Below are 16,571 nucleotides of genomic sequence, written 5' to 3'. Positions count from 1 at the left end.
ATCTACGTGCTCATATGAGTTTTAATGCTGTTATACTGTGGGACTAACTGCCCCCCACAATCCCTAATTGTGCTTACAGTGTGGTGGCTCTGCAGGTTCTCATCTGCGCCCAGCTGCTTTGATGTGGGACACTGTGTTACATTGCCTCATGTCAATAGCCTTGCGATGTGCTTTTTGTTCCTTAGGCAATACTTCCTGCCTATTTAGGCTTCCTGTCCAGAGGTTTGCCACAGTGGTCTAACACGGGATGGGCAGCATGGTGGTCATGGATACATAGATGTAGTAGTTTACTCCCAGGTTATGAAATGAATTGCTGTGTCATCGTAGTTGAATCTTAAGTGCTGCAACGTGGTCGTTGATGAATGCTACAAATGCATAAGCATTGTTACTACTACCAGTGCAGAAGGGGTAGTAGAAAAGGCATCAGATCTGTGCTTGTGACCACAATATGCAGTATTTTCTAGAGGTTGCTGTACACATAGCATTTGAATCGCACATTCATGTTTCAAGCTGTGAGCCTGGGTTGTTCTGTAGAGGAAGTGGCAGACTATTTCATCAGGTGACACAAGTATCTAGGCCTATGGTTTTCTTGGTCAAAATATTGCCTCTGAAAACTTCCACTTCGACCAAGACAGATTTTGACCACCAAGAGTAAACTGGAAATCATCTGCCTCTGTGTTTCTAACTAAGGGAAACAGTCAGGGGATTCTTTCTGAGGCATTACTGCAGAAGCATGGGAAAGTGAACTTTTTGAAGAAAAATAGCATTGTTTTCAGATTCTACTGTCTAAGAGTTCATGTGTGAAAGTTCATTCATACACTTCAAGTCTTTTTTAAAAAGTTTGTAGCTCACTGAGATGCATAAACAGCTACTTTGGGGCACAGTTTGTATTGGAGTTTCAGGAACATAAACAAGCATGCTGAAAAAATTACCGCAATTTACAGAAGACAATAAATCATTCAGTTAGCAGAAACAAAGCCACAGCTTTTCTATTCGCAACAGTTCCCTTGTAAAGCGAGCCAGTTACAGAGCCAATGCACAAAATATTGCAAAAGGAGCTTGGAAGACTTTTAAATACATTTTTAATTAAGTGTTCCATATAAAAATTAAATTATATTGCACTTTTCTGATTCCTTTCTGTCCTGCTTGTCATTTAGTTTTAAATCTGTATATGATTAAAGCAGACAAGCATTTTGGTTAGATAACTCTTTTGCTGATTACCAAAGACAGTCTTTCATGAAGCTTTTTGATTTTGGGGAGTTATTTCTTTTTCATCCTTTTAAAATATCCTACAGCTTCCTTGTGATTGATACTCAACAACTTCTCCCTGAATGACAGCCGCGTTTTTCTCTAGAAGTGAACCCATGGTAGACGATACGTGTGTGCAGTAAAATTTCATGTTTATCAACAGACAGGGAGAAATCTTGCCTTCACAGAATCATGGCAGCTAAGGAGACAGTGGAGGCATATCATCACTAACACCAATCTGTCTTTGGTAAAGATGTCAAGAGATCTTTAGTACACATGACAATTGGATCAAATTCAGATATGTCTTAGGGAAAAGATGTATGATACAATATAGTACAAAGAAGCAGACTGGTGGTCAGACTCACAGTCAGAATTCAGATTATAATATAGATTCCAAATTATTTTAGTGTAATATGTTGCCCTTTCTACCTTGGTCTCACATGATATTCATATGACAAACTCCTCCTCTTCTGCATAGCCAGACTTCAGGGAATCAGGCCTGAAAATGCCTCGTATATGATGGGTGCTTACAGAAAGAAAAATAGGAAATAATAACACTGCCTCTCCTCCATTCTTTCTTTAGTTCCATAGATGCATCTGAAGCCCAGAGCGTTCCTGGGTTTGTGTGTTTCATCTCCGCCAAGGATGTTCCTGGCAGTAACATCACTGGCATCGCTAATGATGAGACTGTTTTTGCTGAGAATGTGGTATGTGGTTAAAAATAGCCCTTTTCAATCACGCTGCTCAGGAGATAAGATTTCTCATATTGTCCAGTGAAGTCCTCTACCATACACAGAGATAAATCCTGACTGCACTGGAGTCAGTAGAAGTCTTGGTGCCAAATTCAATAAGGCCTGAGTGCCCTTGCCCCATGCCCCTCACCTCTGTGTATCTCTACTATTCTCTTCTAAGGTGCAGGCTGCTGGGATAGGCTCACTCACTCGCGTACTGTCTGAAGTTGTTTGAGACAGGTTTCCCTTGACTGCTTTTAAATAGACCGATCTGAACAAACAGACCAAAAATTGCACAAAAGGAGCAGATGAAGAGAATTATAACGAGCTGCATATATACACACCAAATGATGGTGGATCTTAATCTTGCTTGTAGGTCACTTGTGTTGGTCATATCATTGGTGCAGTTCTTGCAGACACACAAGAACATTCCAGAAGAGCAGCTAAAGCTGTGAAGATTAAGTATGAAGAGCTCAAACCTATTGTCACAATTCAGGTAAGATAGCTCAGATCTGCTTCTGCAGTTAGCTTGGGACACCCTGATGTCTAGTTAACTTCTGTTCTCACACGTGATTATTTAGCCACATGTTTTGTTAGTCTTTGTGGATGCAGCAGGATATAGATAGAAAGAATAATTTGTATATTTAAATATAAAGAGGACGCACCTTTGATGTAGTACTGATTGGGAGTAAGTTAGCTTGTTCTGTGTTATTTAAAGCTAAAACAAATAAACCAAATTCTGACAGTTATATTGTGCTTAGCACAAATTTGTTTAAATTAACAAGGTTACTTTCGGTTACATTCTCACCCACAAGTGCTTACTTTCAATATTCTCTGGTATAACTCTGCTGTCTTGATTGATATTAATTCATTCTTCGTTCTCTGATTTATAACACTCAATAAGAGGGTGTGAAAAAGTCTCTTCTAGGTCTGTCTCTGCACTGCTTTTCTGAGATTTCTGCAGATCACTTATCTAGTTTCTAAAACTGAAGAAATTAATTTTAAAATGTTCACTCTGCACTGTGACTGTTTCCACTGACTATATGGACGCAGCTCTTAAGTAGTTTTTCTCAAAGCTGGAGAAATTTATGTCAACAATTGTGACCATTTAATGTGTTGGGTTTTTTTTAACTAGAAGGCTTGTTAACAAGATTTCCTTATGTGACAGTGAAAGCAATATAATATATTAGCAAAATAATATAATACCTAATACAGTATTCACATCTAGAACTGAGAAAAACATGTATGAAGCCATTTTTACCGGGGAGAGATTGGAACCATGGGATTCTAATTTTTTTTTAATGGTCAATATTTCATGCCATGTGTTTTGTAATGTGAATAGTATTCATGCAAATACAAAGAGTCTGTGCATTGGCTAGTACAGACATTGGTATTGTCATTTATGAAGAGAGGTTTTGATTTGAATGATTTGTGAGTTCACAAACAGCATGTGAGAACTTTTTTTTTCCTTTTCTGAGGCTTCTAGTTGTTTATTCAGACAGGGAAAATTACATAGGAGCCAAAAATGTGCTGGTTTTTTTATTGTTTGATCACTCTGTGGTTTTTCTTCATTATGGAAAGCAAAAGTGAAATGCAGTTATAAATTTCCCAAGAAAGATTAGCTCGGATGTGAACTGCTTCTGCAGAAGTTCTCATCCTGTCTGAGAAGTTTAGTTTTCTCCTTCTGGGCCATGGACTATAGTTAAGACAAATTTTAAGTCATAGCTCTTTAAGTGGCTACAGACCCTGTGGTTCTCGGTCCATAGGTAAATTGAGTCACAAGGAACAATCTAAGATTGTCCAATTATGATGTTTGCTGTGAAATTGCTGTGTTGCCAAAATTTACTTTGTACTGCATTAAGTCAAGTCATTTGGGTATTTGCATAGTTAGGGTCTGGTAAGTTTTTGTGTGTTTCATCTTGGATATTTCTTCTTCAGTCAGAGGAAACTTTTTTTTTCACTCTGCTTCCACAAAAAAAAATTCATTGTATCATATTTTGTAGGAAGCTATTGAGAAACAATCATTTCTTAAGTCTATAAAGAGGATTAATAAGGGAGATGTGAAGAAAGGATTTGAAGAATCTGATCACGTTTTGGAAGGTGAGAATAAGCATTGATACTTCTAAAATAGGATAGTTTGTGACAAAAGAAGTCAAACTGTCAGCCTCCTTTTTATGCATGTAATACTGAACTCATGAAAGTAAGGCTTACTGGGATAAATTAATTTCGCATTAAGTTTCAACTAACTGTTTATATACAAATAGCTTGTGAAATATTTATTTTCAGTTTGAAATGGACTTGGATGCTCCCAGCTGTGCCCCTGTAAACACTCTTTTCTGATATAAGGACACAATTTTCCTGAGCACAATTTTCCTTTTATACGATTTTTTTTTTCCGCCAAAATGTATCCATAGAAGAGTTTTTTCCTGTTCAGACATAATCTGGTCTGACTCTTACAGAGAGTCAATTTCCTTTAACATGATATATGACTGTATCTTCTGAAAATGCAACATATGTGCTTCTGAAAATCTGATCCACCAGCACTGGTGGCTGTAGGTATCACAAAGAATTTGGCACTGCCCTGTAACATTTTCTCAGCATTGATTGTTTGTCTCTCTATGAGGATGGAGTTTTTTTTTGGTGTGCTGCTTGGTTTCATTCAGTTGGAGTCTGCCAGGCAGGTTGTAGAGACATGGGTAAACAGCAAATATCAACCACTGTTTAAAATCTCTATGAACTGGGAGGGGAGAGTGCCAGAACTGTGAGCTGGAGTACTCTGTCAGACCCCTGTAATTGCTTGGTGTGCATATCACTGATCAGTAGTTCCTGAGAGAAAGAGTCTCAAACATCATAGTTCTTCAGAGAACTATATATTTATCAATAAGAGGGTGTTGTATCCCTCTTACAGATCTGAGAGGGAACTTAAATCATTTACAGACACAAAGGGATTATTCTCAAAGATCATGGAGAAGCATGTCCCCCTTACCTCCCTGTGGGGGAGTTACTTAACTGAAACACCCATTTCCAGGTCTGTCATTATTTGTATTTTGGTATGCACTGCTGAGACTTTCCTCTGCAGTCAGCGATGGGTGCTGGCACTTCAAAGGTGTAATAAGCTCTTGTTAATTGTTTCTTATAGAGTGCTATACTATACAAAATGAAAACACTGTGCCATGCAAGGCAGAAATTGTTCTGAGCTAGAAGAATAGGTTATTTAAAAGGCTGCAATACTGTGTGAATGCCAGGCCAACCCCCTCAAGGAGACAAGAGAAAGGCCCCTGCTGTGTACCAGAGTAGGCGTTGTCTCATGCAAATATGCATTTCTCACTGGTGTACCTAATGAAGGCAGCTATTTTGTTGTTGCTGAATTGAATAAAAGGAAGAGAGGAACAGGATTTTGAGAACTGCTCTGAATATTAATTTTCATGGCAGCTGAATAGACCAGGGCCATGACTGAGAAAAGATGTTGATTATGACACTTATTAATAATGTGTAGCATGGCTGGAAATTGTACCCTCAGCACTGCCAGGTAAAATGCCCTGGGAAAGAGACACATGCAGTGACAGAGTTGATTCCCAGTTAGATCTTCTTAAGGCATTTTGGGTTTCTATTTCTGTTCCACTGTTTCAAAGTCTGTGACCTTGTATTTGATTTGTTCAGCTAGACTACATTTTATTTTTGTCTTTCATCTCAGTGGTGTTTTCAGGGCAGTCTGAAAGGCACCAAGTGCTGCACCTTAAGGGATGCTGGGTCAATGACAGAGTGTGCAGGTTTATTTTTGAAATGCCAGCCAGTTGTGTTTTGGACTGAAGATTTCTAGAAAGTGGAGAGAGGTTGTGTTTGTGCTTTTTTTTTGTTTGTTTGTGGTTTTTTGTTTTTGTTTTTTGTTGTTGTTGTTGGTGGTGGTGGTGGTGGGGTTTTTTTGTTTGTTTGTTTTGTTTTGTTTTTTAAACATTGAACCAGAAGTGCCAATTTTAGAGCTAGGGGTTATCCAGTGCTGGGCAGTGCAAAGGGTTGTAATTTAACACATGTCAAAAGGGCAGTAGCTTGCAGGCAGCACATGGTGGGAGACACCTTATAACACCAGGGACACCCTATCTTTGAGGCATTTCTTTCAATTTTCTAGGAGAGATGTACCTTGGTGGGCAGGAGCACTTCTATCTGGAAACTCACTGTACTGTTGCTGTGCCAAAGGGGGAAGAGGGCGAGATGGAACTCTTTGTGTCGACCCAAAACCTAATGAAGACACAGGTACTGTCTCATTGACCTGCTACCTAAAAGGCATTTGTTTCTCAGTTTCAGACTAGATAAACAGTTGTTTTACAGTTGGTCCTATCTTGTCTTGAATGAAAAACCCACACAGGCTTAGAGTTGGGTACGGGATCTAAAGATCATATTCATCCTACTGGTGTCCTGTAGGCATGGCTATTGAATGACATGTCAGAAAAAGAGATGGTGTAAACACGGCCTATATATACACCATCTTGTGAGATAGGCTAGTGGCACTACAGAGTGCCTTTGGCCTGTTTACTGACCCACCAAGACTATCCAAAGGCTTCATAATACAGTGAGGAGAATGGATAGAGTGGTACAGACATCAAACCCTGTGCTAAATGAGACCTATGTCTTGGTAACCTTATCTCATATCAGTTTCTTCCTGAATCTGGTGCTGTCTGCTGACGCACTGTGTGCCTTCCCACCTCAGAGAAGAAATACTGGGGTTATTGGTTCCAGTTGCAGGACCAATAGGACCTGCAACATAACAGAGTATTTGCACTATTGCAATGGTTGCAGAAAGGCAACGTGTTGTATCTATTTCTTAGTACCAGCTCAGCTCTGTACATTTTCTGCTGTTCTGTTCTTCTTTAGGAGTTTGCTGCTAATGCATTGGGAGTCCCTTCAAATCGGATTGTGGTTCGAGTGAAAAGAATGGGAGGAGGATTTGGAGGAAAAGAAACTAGGAATACTATTTTGACAACTGTAGTGGCTGTCGCAGCCTTCAAGTAAGTTTGGGTGTGGGGAACAGGGCTTTTTCCTTTCAGACCGTCCCAGCCTGCCTCTTTCTGGAGCACCATTTGTGCTGGAGCACTTTCAAGACTTTCATGTCTTGTTACTGTACAGCTTATAGGAAGCCTGTGATTTCCCAAAGCAGGAGTCTAATGGGCTCTTAGATGGTAGGAGGAATTGAACCTGCTTAGAGGGGCTAAGCTTACTTGGGAATGTCAGCTTCTAATAGGAAAGGGAGAAGACCCCTTCCTCTGCTGTTCGTTTGGTGCTTTCTGAAAACTCTTGTATCTCAAATTATCTGCCTCTCCCCTTCATTTCACCCCAAACCCTTTCAAAATCCAGCACTAGCCATGCTGGTGGTTTTGTATAATAGAGGCACGAGAGTCTCTTCCTTGCTTAAAACTCTGCTACACCAGCCTTGCACCACTGTTTCTCTGCTCTTCTGCAAACTCTCTCTTTGGAGTTTTCCATAGGAAGGGTGACAGGGCCACTGAACAGAAACCCGTGCTTTTTAAACCCCTAAAATCTCAGGGAATGAACCTAGACTGTAACCATTTGTGAAGCATAGATTGGAAATGTGCTTCTGGTTTCTGAGAGTTTTGATATGGGCTCATCATTAACTGTGCAAATTTCTGTGATTGTGAGTGAACATGGCCTCTGAGATGACAATTGTGCACTGTGTGTAACACTGCCCTTCCCAATACTGCCCTTGTAGGAGAGGATGCACCCTGCTGGCAGTGCTAGATGAATCTTGCAACACAGCAGCAATTTAATAAAATACCTTTGGAAGAGAACAGCCAAAATGAAACTCCTGTACTTAAATCAGCTTTATTTTTCCTGTTTTGAGCAAACCACCTGCTTTATCTAATTAATCAGTAATTCATGTACATTTTTGTCTTTCCTTTATCTCTGACAACCAAACCACTGTTTTATATGCCAGAGGTTATGGAGTAACCTCTATGGCATTCCCTAGATATTTTACAACCTGAAGAGAGGCACTAAGAAGGCACAATTATTAGAAAATGAAGATCAACTCCTCCTCTCCTCCTTGTTTTCCTCCTTGGATAATAAATAAGCAAATAAAAACAAGGTCAATTTGAAGGCTAGTTAGTGCTTTATTTAGCATTCTCATATAATTCATATGGCATTCTCTCTTAAAGAGCCAAGAGAGTGCCTTCAGAAATAGTCTGGAAAACAGTGACTGCTCAGTTATTAGCATCTGTCTCTGTAAGAAACTGTCCTCCTTTTTAATATAAGAATTTCCGCAAGAGTTTTCATGAACAGGTTCCAACTTCTAAGATCTTATTTATTTATTTTTTTTTAAACTCAATAATTTTCTTAAGAGGGAGATATATAAAACAAGCAGTTTACTCCTCACTCCGTATTGCCACTCTGGAAGACACTGCTCACCAAAAAGAGGAGAGTCTTGCTCTGTAAGAACTGTATTGTGCATTTCAGATTTTGCCTGACAAATGTATCCTTTAATAGAACTGGCCGCCCAGTAAGATGCATGCTGGATCGAGATGAGGACATGCTTATCAGTGGTGGGAGACATCCCTTCCTGGGGAGGTACAAGGTATACATACATACAAAATGAATGCATGTTGTCAGTGTTGTTACTTGAAACACCAGAGAGTAGTAAGATACTGTGAAAAAATAGCTACTCTGGTGGTTTCACTGCTGATCTCCCCTGCTGCAAATGGGTCAGGTCGGCTGGGTTATAGCATTTTTCCTGTTAAAGTCCTGCAGAATGGCTCGGATGACTCCCATCTTGTGACCTTGGCATAAATACTTCCCTCTTCCTTGCAACAAAGACTTTGGCCCCCTGTTGACAATCACACTGCTCTTAGATGCATCTCCATTTGTTTACGATATTGTACTATTGTTTGTTTTGTTAACTTCCTTTCCTCTTCAACCCCATCCAACTGCTTCTGCTTTTCAAAGCAAAAAACCTAGTAAGGAAGGTGTGGCTGTGACAAACGGCCAGCACTTATTTTAGGGAGTTCTCTGAAAATTAAGGTGTATACATGGACCCTTTACTGGGAAGATTCCTCAGTTGCTGCTGTTCTTGTCTAACAGAGGAGAGTAAACCTTTTGCCTATATTTGTCCATTTAGTTTTTGGAGGGAAGCATGAAACAGGACATTTTGTAGAAGATAGATTACTGAGGAGACTCTCTTGACAGGTTGGTTTCATGAAGAATGGGAAAGTGAAGAGTCTGGAGGTGTCATACTACAGCAATGGGGGCAACTCTGTAGACCTCTCTTATGGTGTAAGTAAAATTTTCTGATGGCTAACTAGGCAGAAGATGTTTCCCTGTGCAAGCGTTTGCTCTGAATTCACAGAGTTGTCTCCAACATTGCTTGCACATCCTGGTCTCTGACATGACTGAAATCAGACCTTGATGGGTTTTTTGAGCTTCTACAACTGCTTTCTGAGCCAACTGACCTGCCTTGGCATGTGCCACATAATTCCTATTGATGCTGTAATAACTTGGATTAGGCAAAAAGGTCAAGAAAGTTTGCTTTGCATTACAGAGGGCTGTGATGGGAAACTTGTTGCACAATGCAAGATGATTGATAGTTCCCCAGCTTTGCAGAAAGCTAGTTCCTTGGAATAAGAAACATCCAAGCTGATAGGCTGATCAGGGCAGAGTGCCTAAATCAACAAACTTGTTAAGGACTGGCTAAAACTAACATCAGGTTCTGAAGCACTAAAGACAAGAATGGGCCTGAGTTCTGAGATTGTCTCCAATAATTTTTGGGCTCATGAGTGAAAAAAAAGTCTCCTCTTCTGTTGTGTGAGTGACCAATCCAACAGCCTAGTGTTAGTTATGTTCCTTCTAGCTCCCTTTCTCTAGTTCACTGAGTCTTTGGTAATTTTCTGCAAAAATTAATCCATTTATTTAGGAGAGAACTGCAAGAGTTTTCTACCAGAGCCATATTCAATGCTGCCAATGTGATTGGTGCTGTCCAGAGCAAAATGGAAAGCAAATGTCTTTGCATGAACTAAGGGCCTGATTCAGAGCACATCTATGTGAATTGTCTTTTTGACTGTGTCTGTATCAGGGGACTGGAAAGTGCTCCATGTTGAAATAAGGTTGGGATGTGCACAATCTCTTCTCTGTGCTGCTGCTGGAAGGGAAATCTGGGAACACAAGCCAGAATGAAGCTCTGTCTATTTCCCAATTAAGACAAATAGTGGACAAAGATCTCAGATCTTGCAGTTTAGAGGTCGCTATTGAAAGTCTTTATTTTATATAGTTGCCCTTACTGCCATAGCCAAGCTGCTGAGTCACTTGATATCAGCAAGACTTCTTTTCCACTAACAGATTACTCAGTATAATTAAAAGAAGATTCTGGTTCTTCCAGGTGGGTACTGGCATTTAGTAGCAGTTTGGCTCAGTGTCAGCCCAGGGCCAACAAGGGACTTTGAAGCTTAATCTGTCCCAAAGTCATAAGTGTCAACAGAGAAGTGTGCTTATTGTCCTTCAGGAGGATACCGCTTGACACTTCATTGTAAATGGGAGGGAGTACTGGCTGCACCTCAGTGCTTATCTAGCTCTGTTGACTGCAGAACTGCAGGGTGCGAGAGAAAGTGCTGGGGTTTTTTTTTGTAAATGATTTTCAGAGCTTTCCAGCCTGGCTTCTTAGCTAGTGAGAAGTCTGACATGCAATTCATGTAAAATGCATCCACCTCCATTCCTTTTCTTCACCAGGTTATGGACAGAGCTCTGTTACATTTGGATAACTCCTACAACATCCCCAACATTAGCAGCGTGGGCATTGTTTGCAAGACCAATTTGCCTTCCAACACAGCTTTCCGTGGCTTTGGAGGGCCCCAAGGAATGATGATTGCTGAGTGCTGGATGAGTGACCTTGCTTGGAAGTGTGGCCTGCCACCTGAGGAGGTACAGATCCACTGACACATTTTGGGGTGATGCTGCCTTTGAACAAGCTCTGAGAACTGGACACAACCGCAGAAAATTGTTAAGCATACAAACTTTTGCTTCACTTTTGCTAACCCCTTAGCAGGATATCAAACTTTCTGTACTATAGCCACATTATAGGATCGATTATCTTCTGCTTTATTAAATTCCCTCAGTAGCCTCAATTGTGTAACACCTGCTTTTGGGACAGATACTTAAAAAAAGAAATCTAAAGGTGCTAGGTACCTTGATTCTACTAACAATGTGCTTTAGACCAAATCTCTCTTGAAATTTTCCAGCCTTAATGTCTTAGTCTCCATTTCCCCATGAATGGATATATGTCTGTTAATGCTATTGTTCTGTGGACCGAGCAGAGGAGTAAAACTAGGAGCCAACATGCTTTTGATGTCATGCATTAAAAAGACCTAGTCTGAAGCATTGGCATGTCCTTTATATGTCTCTTTGGGAAGGTGCGGAAGCTCAATCTTTACAGTGAAGGAGACCTGACTCATTTTAATCAAAAGCTGGAGGGATTTACTCTACGAAGATGCTGGGATGAATGTTTGTCAAGCTCCAGCTATCATGCTAGGAAGAAACTAATTGAAGAATTCAACAAGTAAGTGTTCTGGAGCTGTCTTGTTACTGGATGCACCTGTTGCCTACTAACTTCTGATGTTCTCTTAGCAACTTGAATGATATGAAGTCAGATGTTATATTTGCAGAGTGACTTCAAAAAATTTCTCTTTTTGAAATTCCTTCATGCTCACTGTGGGAAGAAACTTCTATCGGTGAGCTGGTCGCTTAAATAAGGCAGGAATCGGACCTAGCATGACATGATTTTGTAAAGGAAATATAGCAAAGAGAGGGAGTCTGTTAAGTCCAACTAGGCTTTTCAAATGGCTATCAAGGCAATTTGTTTAGGCTTTCCACTGCCTTATAGTCTGTTTTAGTTGGCTTGTATATACGACTGAATAGTTAATATTCCAGACAATTCCTTCTATAATGCCTGGGGGAGCATCTTCAGTTCGGATTTCTTTTTTTAGGACCCATAAACAAAGCCAATCTTTCATAAAAATTACTGATTAACTCAGTCTATATTGCGTTCAGGTTCTTAATTTCTGCTTTGATACCCAAGCTGTCGGAGGGAAGTGTAGTATTAAGTTGTGGTGAAAGCTTCATGAGTATATGAATGATGTTCTTTCCTTGCAGGCAGAATCGCTGGAAGAAGAGAGGGATGTGCATCATTCCTACCAAATTTGGCATCAGTTTCACTATCCCATTTCTGAACCAGGTCCGTAAGTGTCATTCATCTTTTCAGTACAGAGGCTAGATTTATGCTGCCTCCCCCATGCCCTCCTCCATTTGCACCAAACTGGAGCTTTTCAGAGAAGTAGTAAATTATTTAAGAAAGAGCACGTATTTTCAGTTTATACTGTCCAAAAGACACTGCAATGCAGCTGTGTTTCCACTGTATTGTCTTAATTTCCCTGCCTATTCCTCAATACTCTTCCTCAATACTCAAACCACTATTGACCTGACTTGATGGACTGTCAGTGGTGTTAGCAAGTTCAGGTCAAGGGTCTGTCTCTTTCACAGGGGCAGGTTTGGGTTACTTCACCTGCTTTCTGAGCTGAAAATACTGACTGAGGTTTGTTATGTCATTGGAACTTCTAGTGAGTTGGTGAGACTAAACCCAATTGACCTCAAGTGTAAACTAGTGGCTTTTGTTACACCAAAGAAAAACATTGCTCTAGTTCCAAATTAATTCTCTCTGTAGTTCATAACTGAAATCTGCCAAGTACTTCATTAGTTCATTTATGATGACTCTTGGATTAATGTTTCCTTCTATAGGCTGGAGCTCTGATCCATGTGTATACAGATGGCTCTGTGTTACTTACACATGGTGGGACTGAGATGGGTCAAGGACTTCACACCAAAATGATTCAGGTAATGATGAGTTTGGAGCTTAACTGAATGAGACATCTTTTCAGGAATATTACACTCACTCTGTAGTATTGCCTCAGACAGCTTCCTCTATGGGCATGCATAGGGTAACAAATCATGGCTAATTCCTCTTAATTGTTTCAGCAGCAGTGCTAGATTTTGAAAGTATTATCACAATTGAGTATGAGAATTAGATTCTTCATCATCTTAACTCTTATTATGTAGATAATGCAGGTTATGCTTACTATCTAGCTTCTCTGGCAATTTCATTTCAGCCCATAAAACTACAGTTTACATACATTTTATAAAAAAAAATGAGTCATATTGCAAACATATTTATCTGCATATGCTAACGCCTTTGTTGTTAAAAAGGCTTAAGGGACTGATATTGCTTTGTCAGGGAAATGAAAGAGAAATCTAGTAGGGCTCTTTATCCTCCGATTCTTATATTTGTTGAGAGTCATACATTCTTATAACTGTGTTAGTCTCACAATAGTGAAGTGCATATTTGTCATTGTGGCAAAAGTGTACGTGTATGTGCTCGCACACATTCAGTCTGAGAAGGCCAGAGTTCACAGTGTTCTGGCTTGTTCTCAGTCACTGAATCAACTGAGTCTTCAAGAAAAATAAATTCAGAATCGAGAGGGTAGAGGTTGCAGTGTGGATCCCAGCAGTGTAAGCAATGAATGTATAAGAGTTGCTTACCAATTGTTTACCTTTGCTCTGCAGGTTGCTAGCAGGTCACTGGGAATCCCCACCTCCAAAATCTACATCAGTGAGACCAGCACAAATACTGTCCCAAACACCTCCCCTACAGCTGCATCTGTCAGCGCGGACATCAATGGAATGGCAGTCCATGTATGGAAACTGAGTTATTTAAACTAGTAGGCTTTAAGCTGGGACTCCAGAGCGTGGAAAGTTGATGTTTATTTATCTGTTGCTTAAGGAAAACATAACCATCAAAAGGCAATTTCAAGGCTAAGGGTACCTCATAACTTCTTTACCTGCTCTAACTACCAACGGTGTTAGATTATGAATGACCGTATTTTTTTCAAGTTGTTTGAAACTCTTTCAGTCCTTTTGTAGTTCTAAAATGGAGTGTTTGTGATTACTCAAAAAGAACAGAACAAAGCATCCATTAAACTAGCTAGTTTCTTAGTAATTAATGTGGCCTTATCTATAATAAATATATTGTGCTGCAGATAGTAATAGCGGATGGTTTGTGGGCTGTGCTCCAGAACCAAAGACCTCTAGGTGTTGATACACTCAGAGCAAACATCCTTCTGTAGCAATGCCGTGGTCATGACTGTCCCTGCATAGTGGAGTTACCAGTCTATATATTTGCAGGGTATGTGACTTTTCCATTAAAAAGAGGAATTTAATACTGGTCATTCTCAAGTTTAAAGAAAAGGGAAAGTGTAACCTGTAAAGTAAAATCAGAAGGCTGTTTTTATTCTCTGTAGAGCTTTTCTGAGTACGCTGAATTTTGGCAGGAGTATTTTTTTTTTTCAGTGTTACAGGATCATCTTGCTAGATACGCTAAGGTGTCCTACTACGACTTGGTACAGATAAAGTTACTGTATAAATGGCTGGACTTCTAATATTTTGTGTCATGGTCTGGAATGTTCTGTGCTGTATTTGAGATTCCCTTCTGCTACGAGCACAGCCAATCTGCTTTAAAATCCCTTTCAGTCAACATTTCTTCCTGTATAGCAAGACATCTGTTAGTGAACTTTGTTCCTTTTTATGATACGCCAAAGTCCTAAAGGCAATATAGATTTAAACAGAAGGTTCTTTGAAACTCTTGAAGGGCTCTTAATACTATAAGCTGACTTTTAAAATCTTAAAATATTGCTTCTCTCTCTCTCTTTGTTTCTAGAATGCATGTCAGACTATCTTAAAAAGGCTTGAGCCCATCAAACAGTCTAATCCCAAAGGATCCTGGGAAGACTGGGTAAGCTGTTTGTATCTCTTGTGAGACAAGTGGCCATTGTCAGATACTGTTTTAATTGGCAAATCCTGTATGCAGGTATATCCTCCAGGCCTTCTGTGTCTCACTAGCAAAGATTTGAGCAAAGACAGTGGAACAGAAACCTGACAAAGGAAGTAACCAAAGCTTGCAAGAGGTCATTCCCAAAATGTCAATTATGACTCTAATACAGAGATTTCTCCAGATCCTGGGGCCTATCTATGACAAACTTTTCCAAATAAAAGTCTTGAGTGATTACATATATCTTTCTAGTCAGTCTACAGTCTTGAACAGGAAGAAACCTGATTTGTAATGAAGGGATTCTGTAAGAAGGATGGCTCTTTGTTGAGCTGCCATCCACCTCCAGTAGCGCTCCTTGGCTGCAATATCTCTGTACCCTCAAATAATAAGAGATTGTGTGCTCTAGGGCTCTCAAGCCATTTTCAGATCCAAGCTCTTCTCTTCATGGGAGAAGTTTTGACTTTGTGATTTGGAAGTCAGAATAGGATTTCCCCTGGCCTCACTGAAGAAAAGAGGTCTGTCAGTTTAACCTTTTGTCTCTGGGGTTGAAAGTCTGACCTGTAGCTGAGAGCTGAACAAACAAGAGTAAGTCTTATCCCTCTGCCAATGGGCAAGTTCTGCCCTTGATAGCTGCTGACGGGGCTATTTGGGGAAGCAGCTGCATCATGATGTTTCCCTTGGCACTGCTGGTGCTGGGTAGTGTGACAGCTGTCTGTCACTGGACACCTTTTATTCATGCTCTCCTAGAAATGTGTGTGGGGTAGCTATTTTGCAGGGACCGTTTGGACAATTACTGTTTTCAAACTCTTGTTCATTTTGCCAGATTAAAGCCGCCTATGAGAGCTGTGTTAGCCTGTCAGCCACGGGGTTTTATAGGTGAGTGAATATTTACTCAGAGGCACAGCTCTTACTTGATTGTGTGGATTGCATCCAGGGAAATTCTGGGACGATTTAGAGCCTCTATCCCCCATCACTGCTCAAACTTAGGGCTGCATTCCCTTCCCTACCTAGAAATGTTAAGCTGAAGTTAACATCTCTACTGGCTGGGGAGAATCAGTTCCTGGTGGAGCACAACTCTTGGCACCAAGTTCAGATCTTGCATAAATCTGAAGTAGATCTAACTTCACTGTAGCTGACCTAGGTCTAAGGAGGCATAAATGAAATCAGAGCTTTGCCTGGAGCTCTGCTATGTGTCAGTCTCATGACTTAGAGCACTTAGCACTAGAGCTGTCATGCAGGGGAAAATGGGGCAGGGGTTGTCCTTGAGGACAAAACTACTTATGGCAATTGGCTGGAGCAGTATCTTGTCTGTTGTGGCATGAGCAAGATACCAGTGTTTTCAATTTCATTCTCCCACTTTAAACCCTTGCTGGTTCCTGTGCAATTTTCTTAGCTTTCCTGCTGGAGGAAAACAGAGAACCATTACCTTTGAGGCAGAGAGGCTGACATAAAAAACTAAGCACAGTGTTGAGAAGAGCCTGTTTAGGACTAAAATACAGTATGACCTCATTTCTGTTGCATCTCTGAAATGTATTTTTCTCTTAACCAAGTGGCAGTTGGTATTTTAATAAACCACTTTTCAGATAAAATATAAGTAGCCAGATACTAAGTTTCCCATGAGTTGTGCTTAAAATCAGTTCTTAGCTTAATCCAGTTTCTGCTTCAACTTGTTTATGCTCTGAAATATAATGACCTCCAAGAAAAGTTCAACTGCACTCTAAAAG

The 16,571-nt window shown here is 40.2% G+C and overlaps 1 protein-coding gene across 1 annotated transcript in view; it reads left to right on the top strand.

The window, feature by feature from the left end:
* The window catches only part of XDH (xanthine dehydrogenase), a 54,705-nt gene that overhangs the window by 29,196 nt on the left and 8,938 nt on the right, over window positions 1-16,571 (top strand). The window contains exons 19-32 of the mRNA XM_010122378.2: window positions 1,832-1,955; window positions 2,356-2,475; window positions 3,983-4,079; window positions 6,106-6,230; window positions 6,849-6,982; window positions 8,475-8,562; window positions 9,171-9,257; window positions 10,704-10,895; window positions 11,384-11,529; window positions 12,123-12,204; window positions 12,765-12,860; window positions 13,587-13,715; window positions 14,737-14,811; window positions 15,671-15,723. Of these exons, the coding sequence (XP_010120680.2) occupies window positions 1,832-1,955; window positions 2,356-2,475; window positions 3,983-4,079; window positions 6,106-6,230; window positions 6,849-6,982; window positions 8,475-8,562; window positions 9,171-9,257; window positions 10,704-10,895; window positions 11,384-11,529; window positions 12,123-12,204; window positions 12,765-12,860; window positions 13,587-13,715; window positions 14,737-14,811; window positions 15,671-15,723 (1,548 nt within the window). The remainder of the gene's footprint in view (window positions 1-1,831; window positions 1,956-2,355; window positions 2,476-3,982; window positions 4,080-6,105; window positions 6,231-6,848; window positions 6,983-8,474; window positions 8,563-9,170; window positions 9,258-10,703; window positions 10,896-11,383; window positions 11,530-12,122; window positions 12,205-12,764; window positions 12,861-13,586; window positions 13,716-14,736; window positions 14,812-15,670; window positions 15,724-16,571) is intronic.

This window comes from Chlamydotis macqueenii, chromosome 3 (assembly GCF_036417535.1).
Source record: "Chlamydotis macqueenii isolate bChlMac1 chromosome 3, bChlMac1.mat, whole genome shotgun sequence".
NCBI lineage: Eukaryota > Metazoa > Chordata > Aves > Otidiformes > Otididae > Chlamydotis > Chlamydotis macqueenii.
Note: the sequence above shows the minus strand (reverse complement) of the source record. Positions and strands in the feature narration are given on the sequence as shown.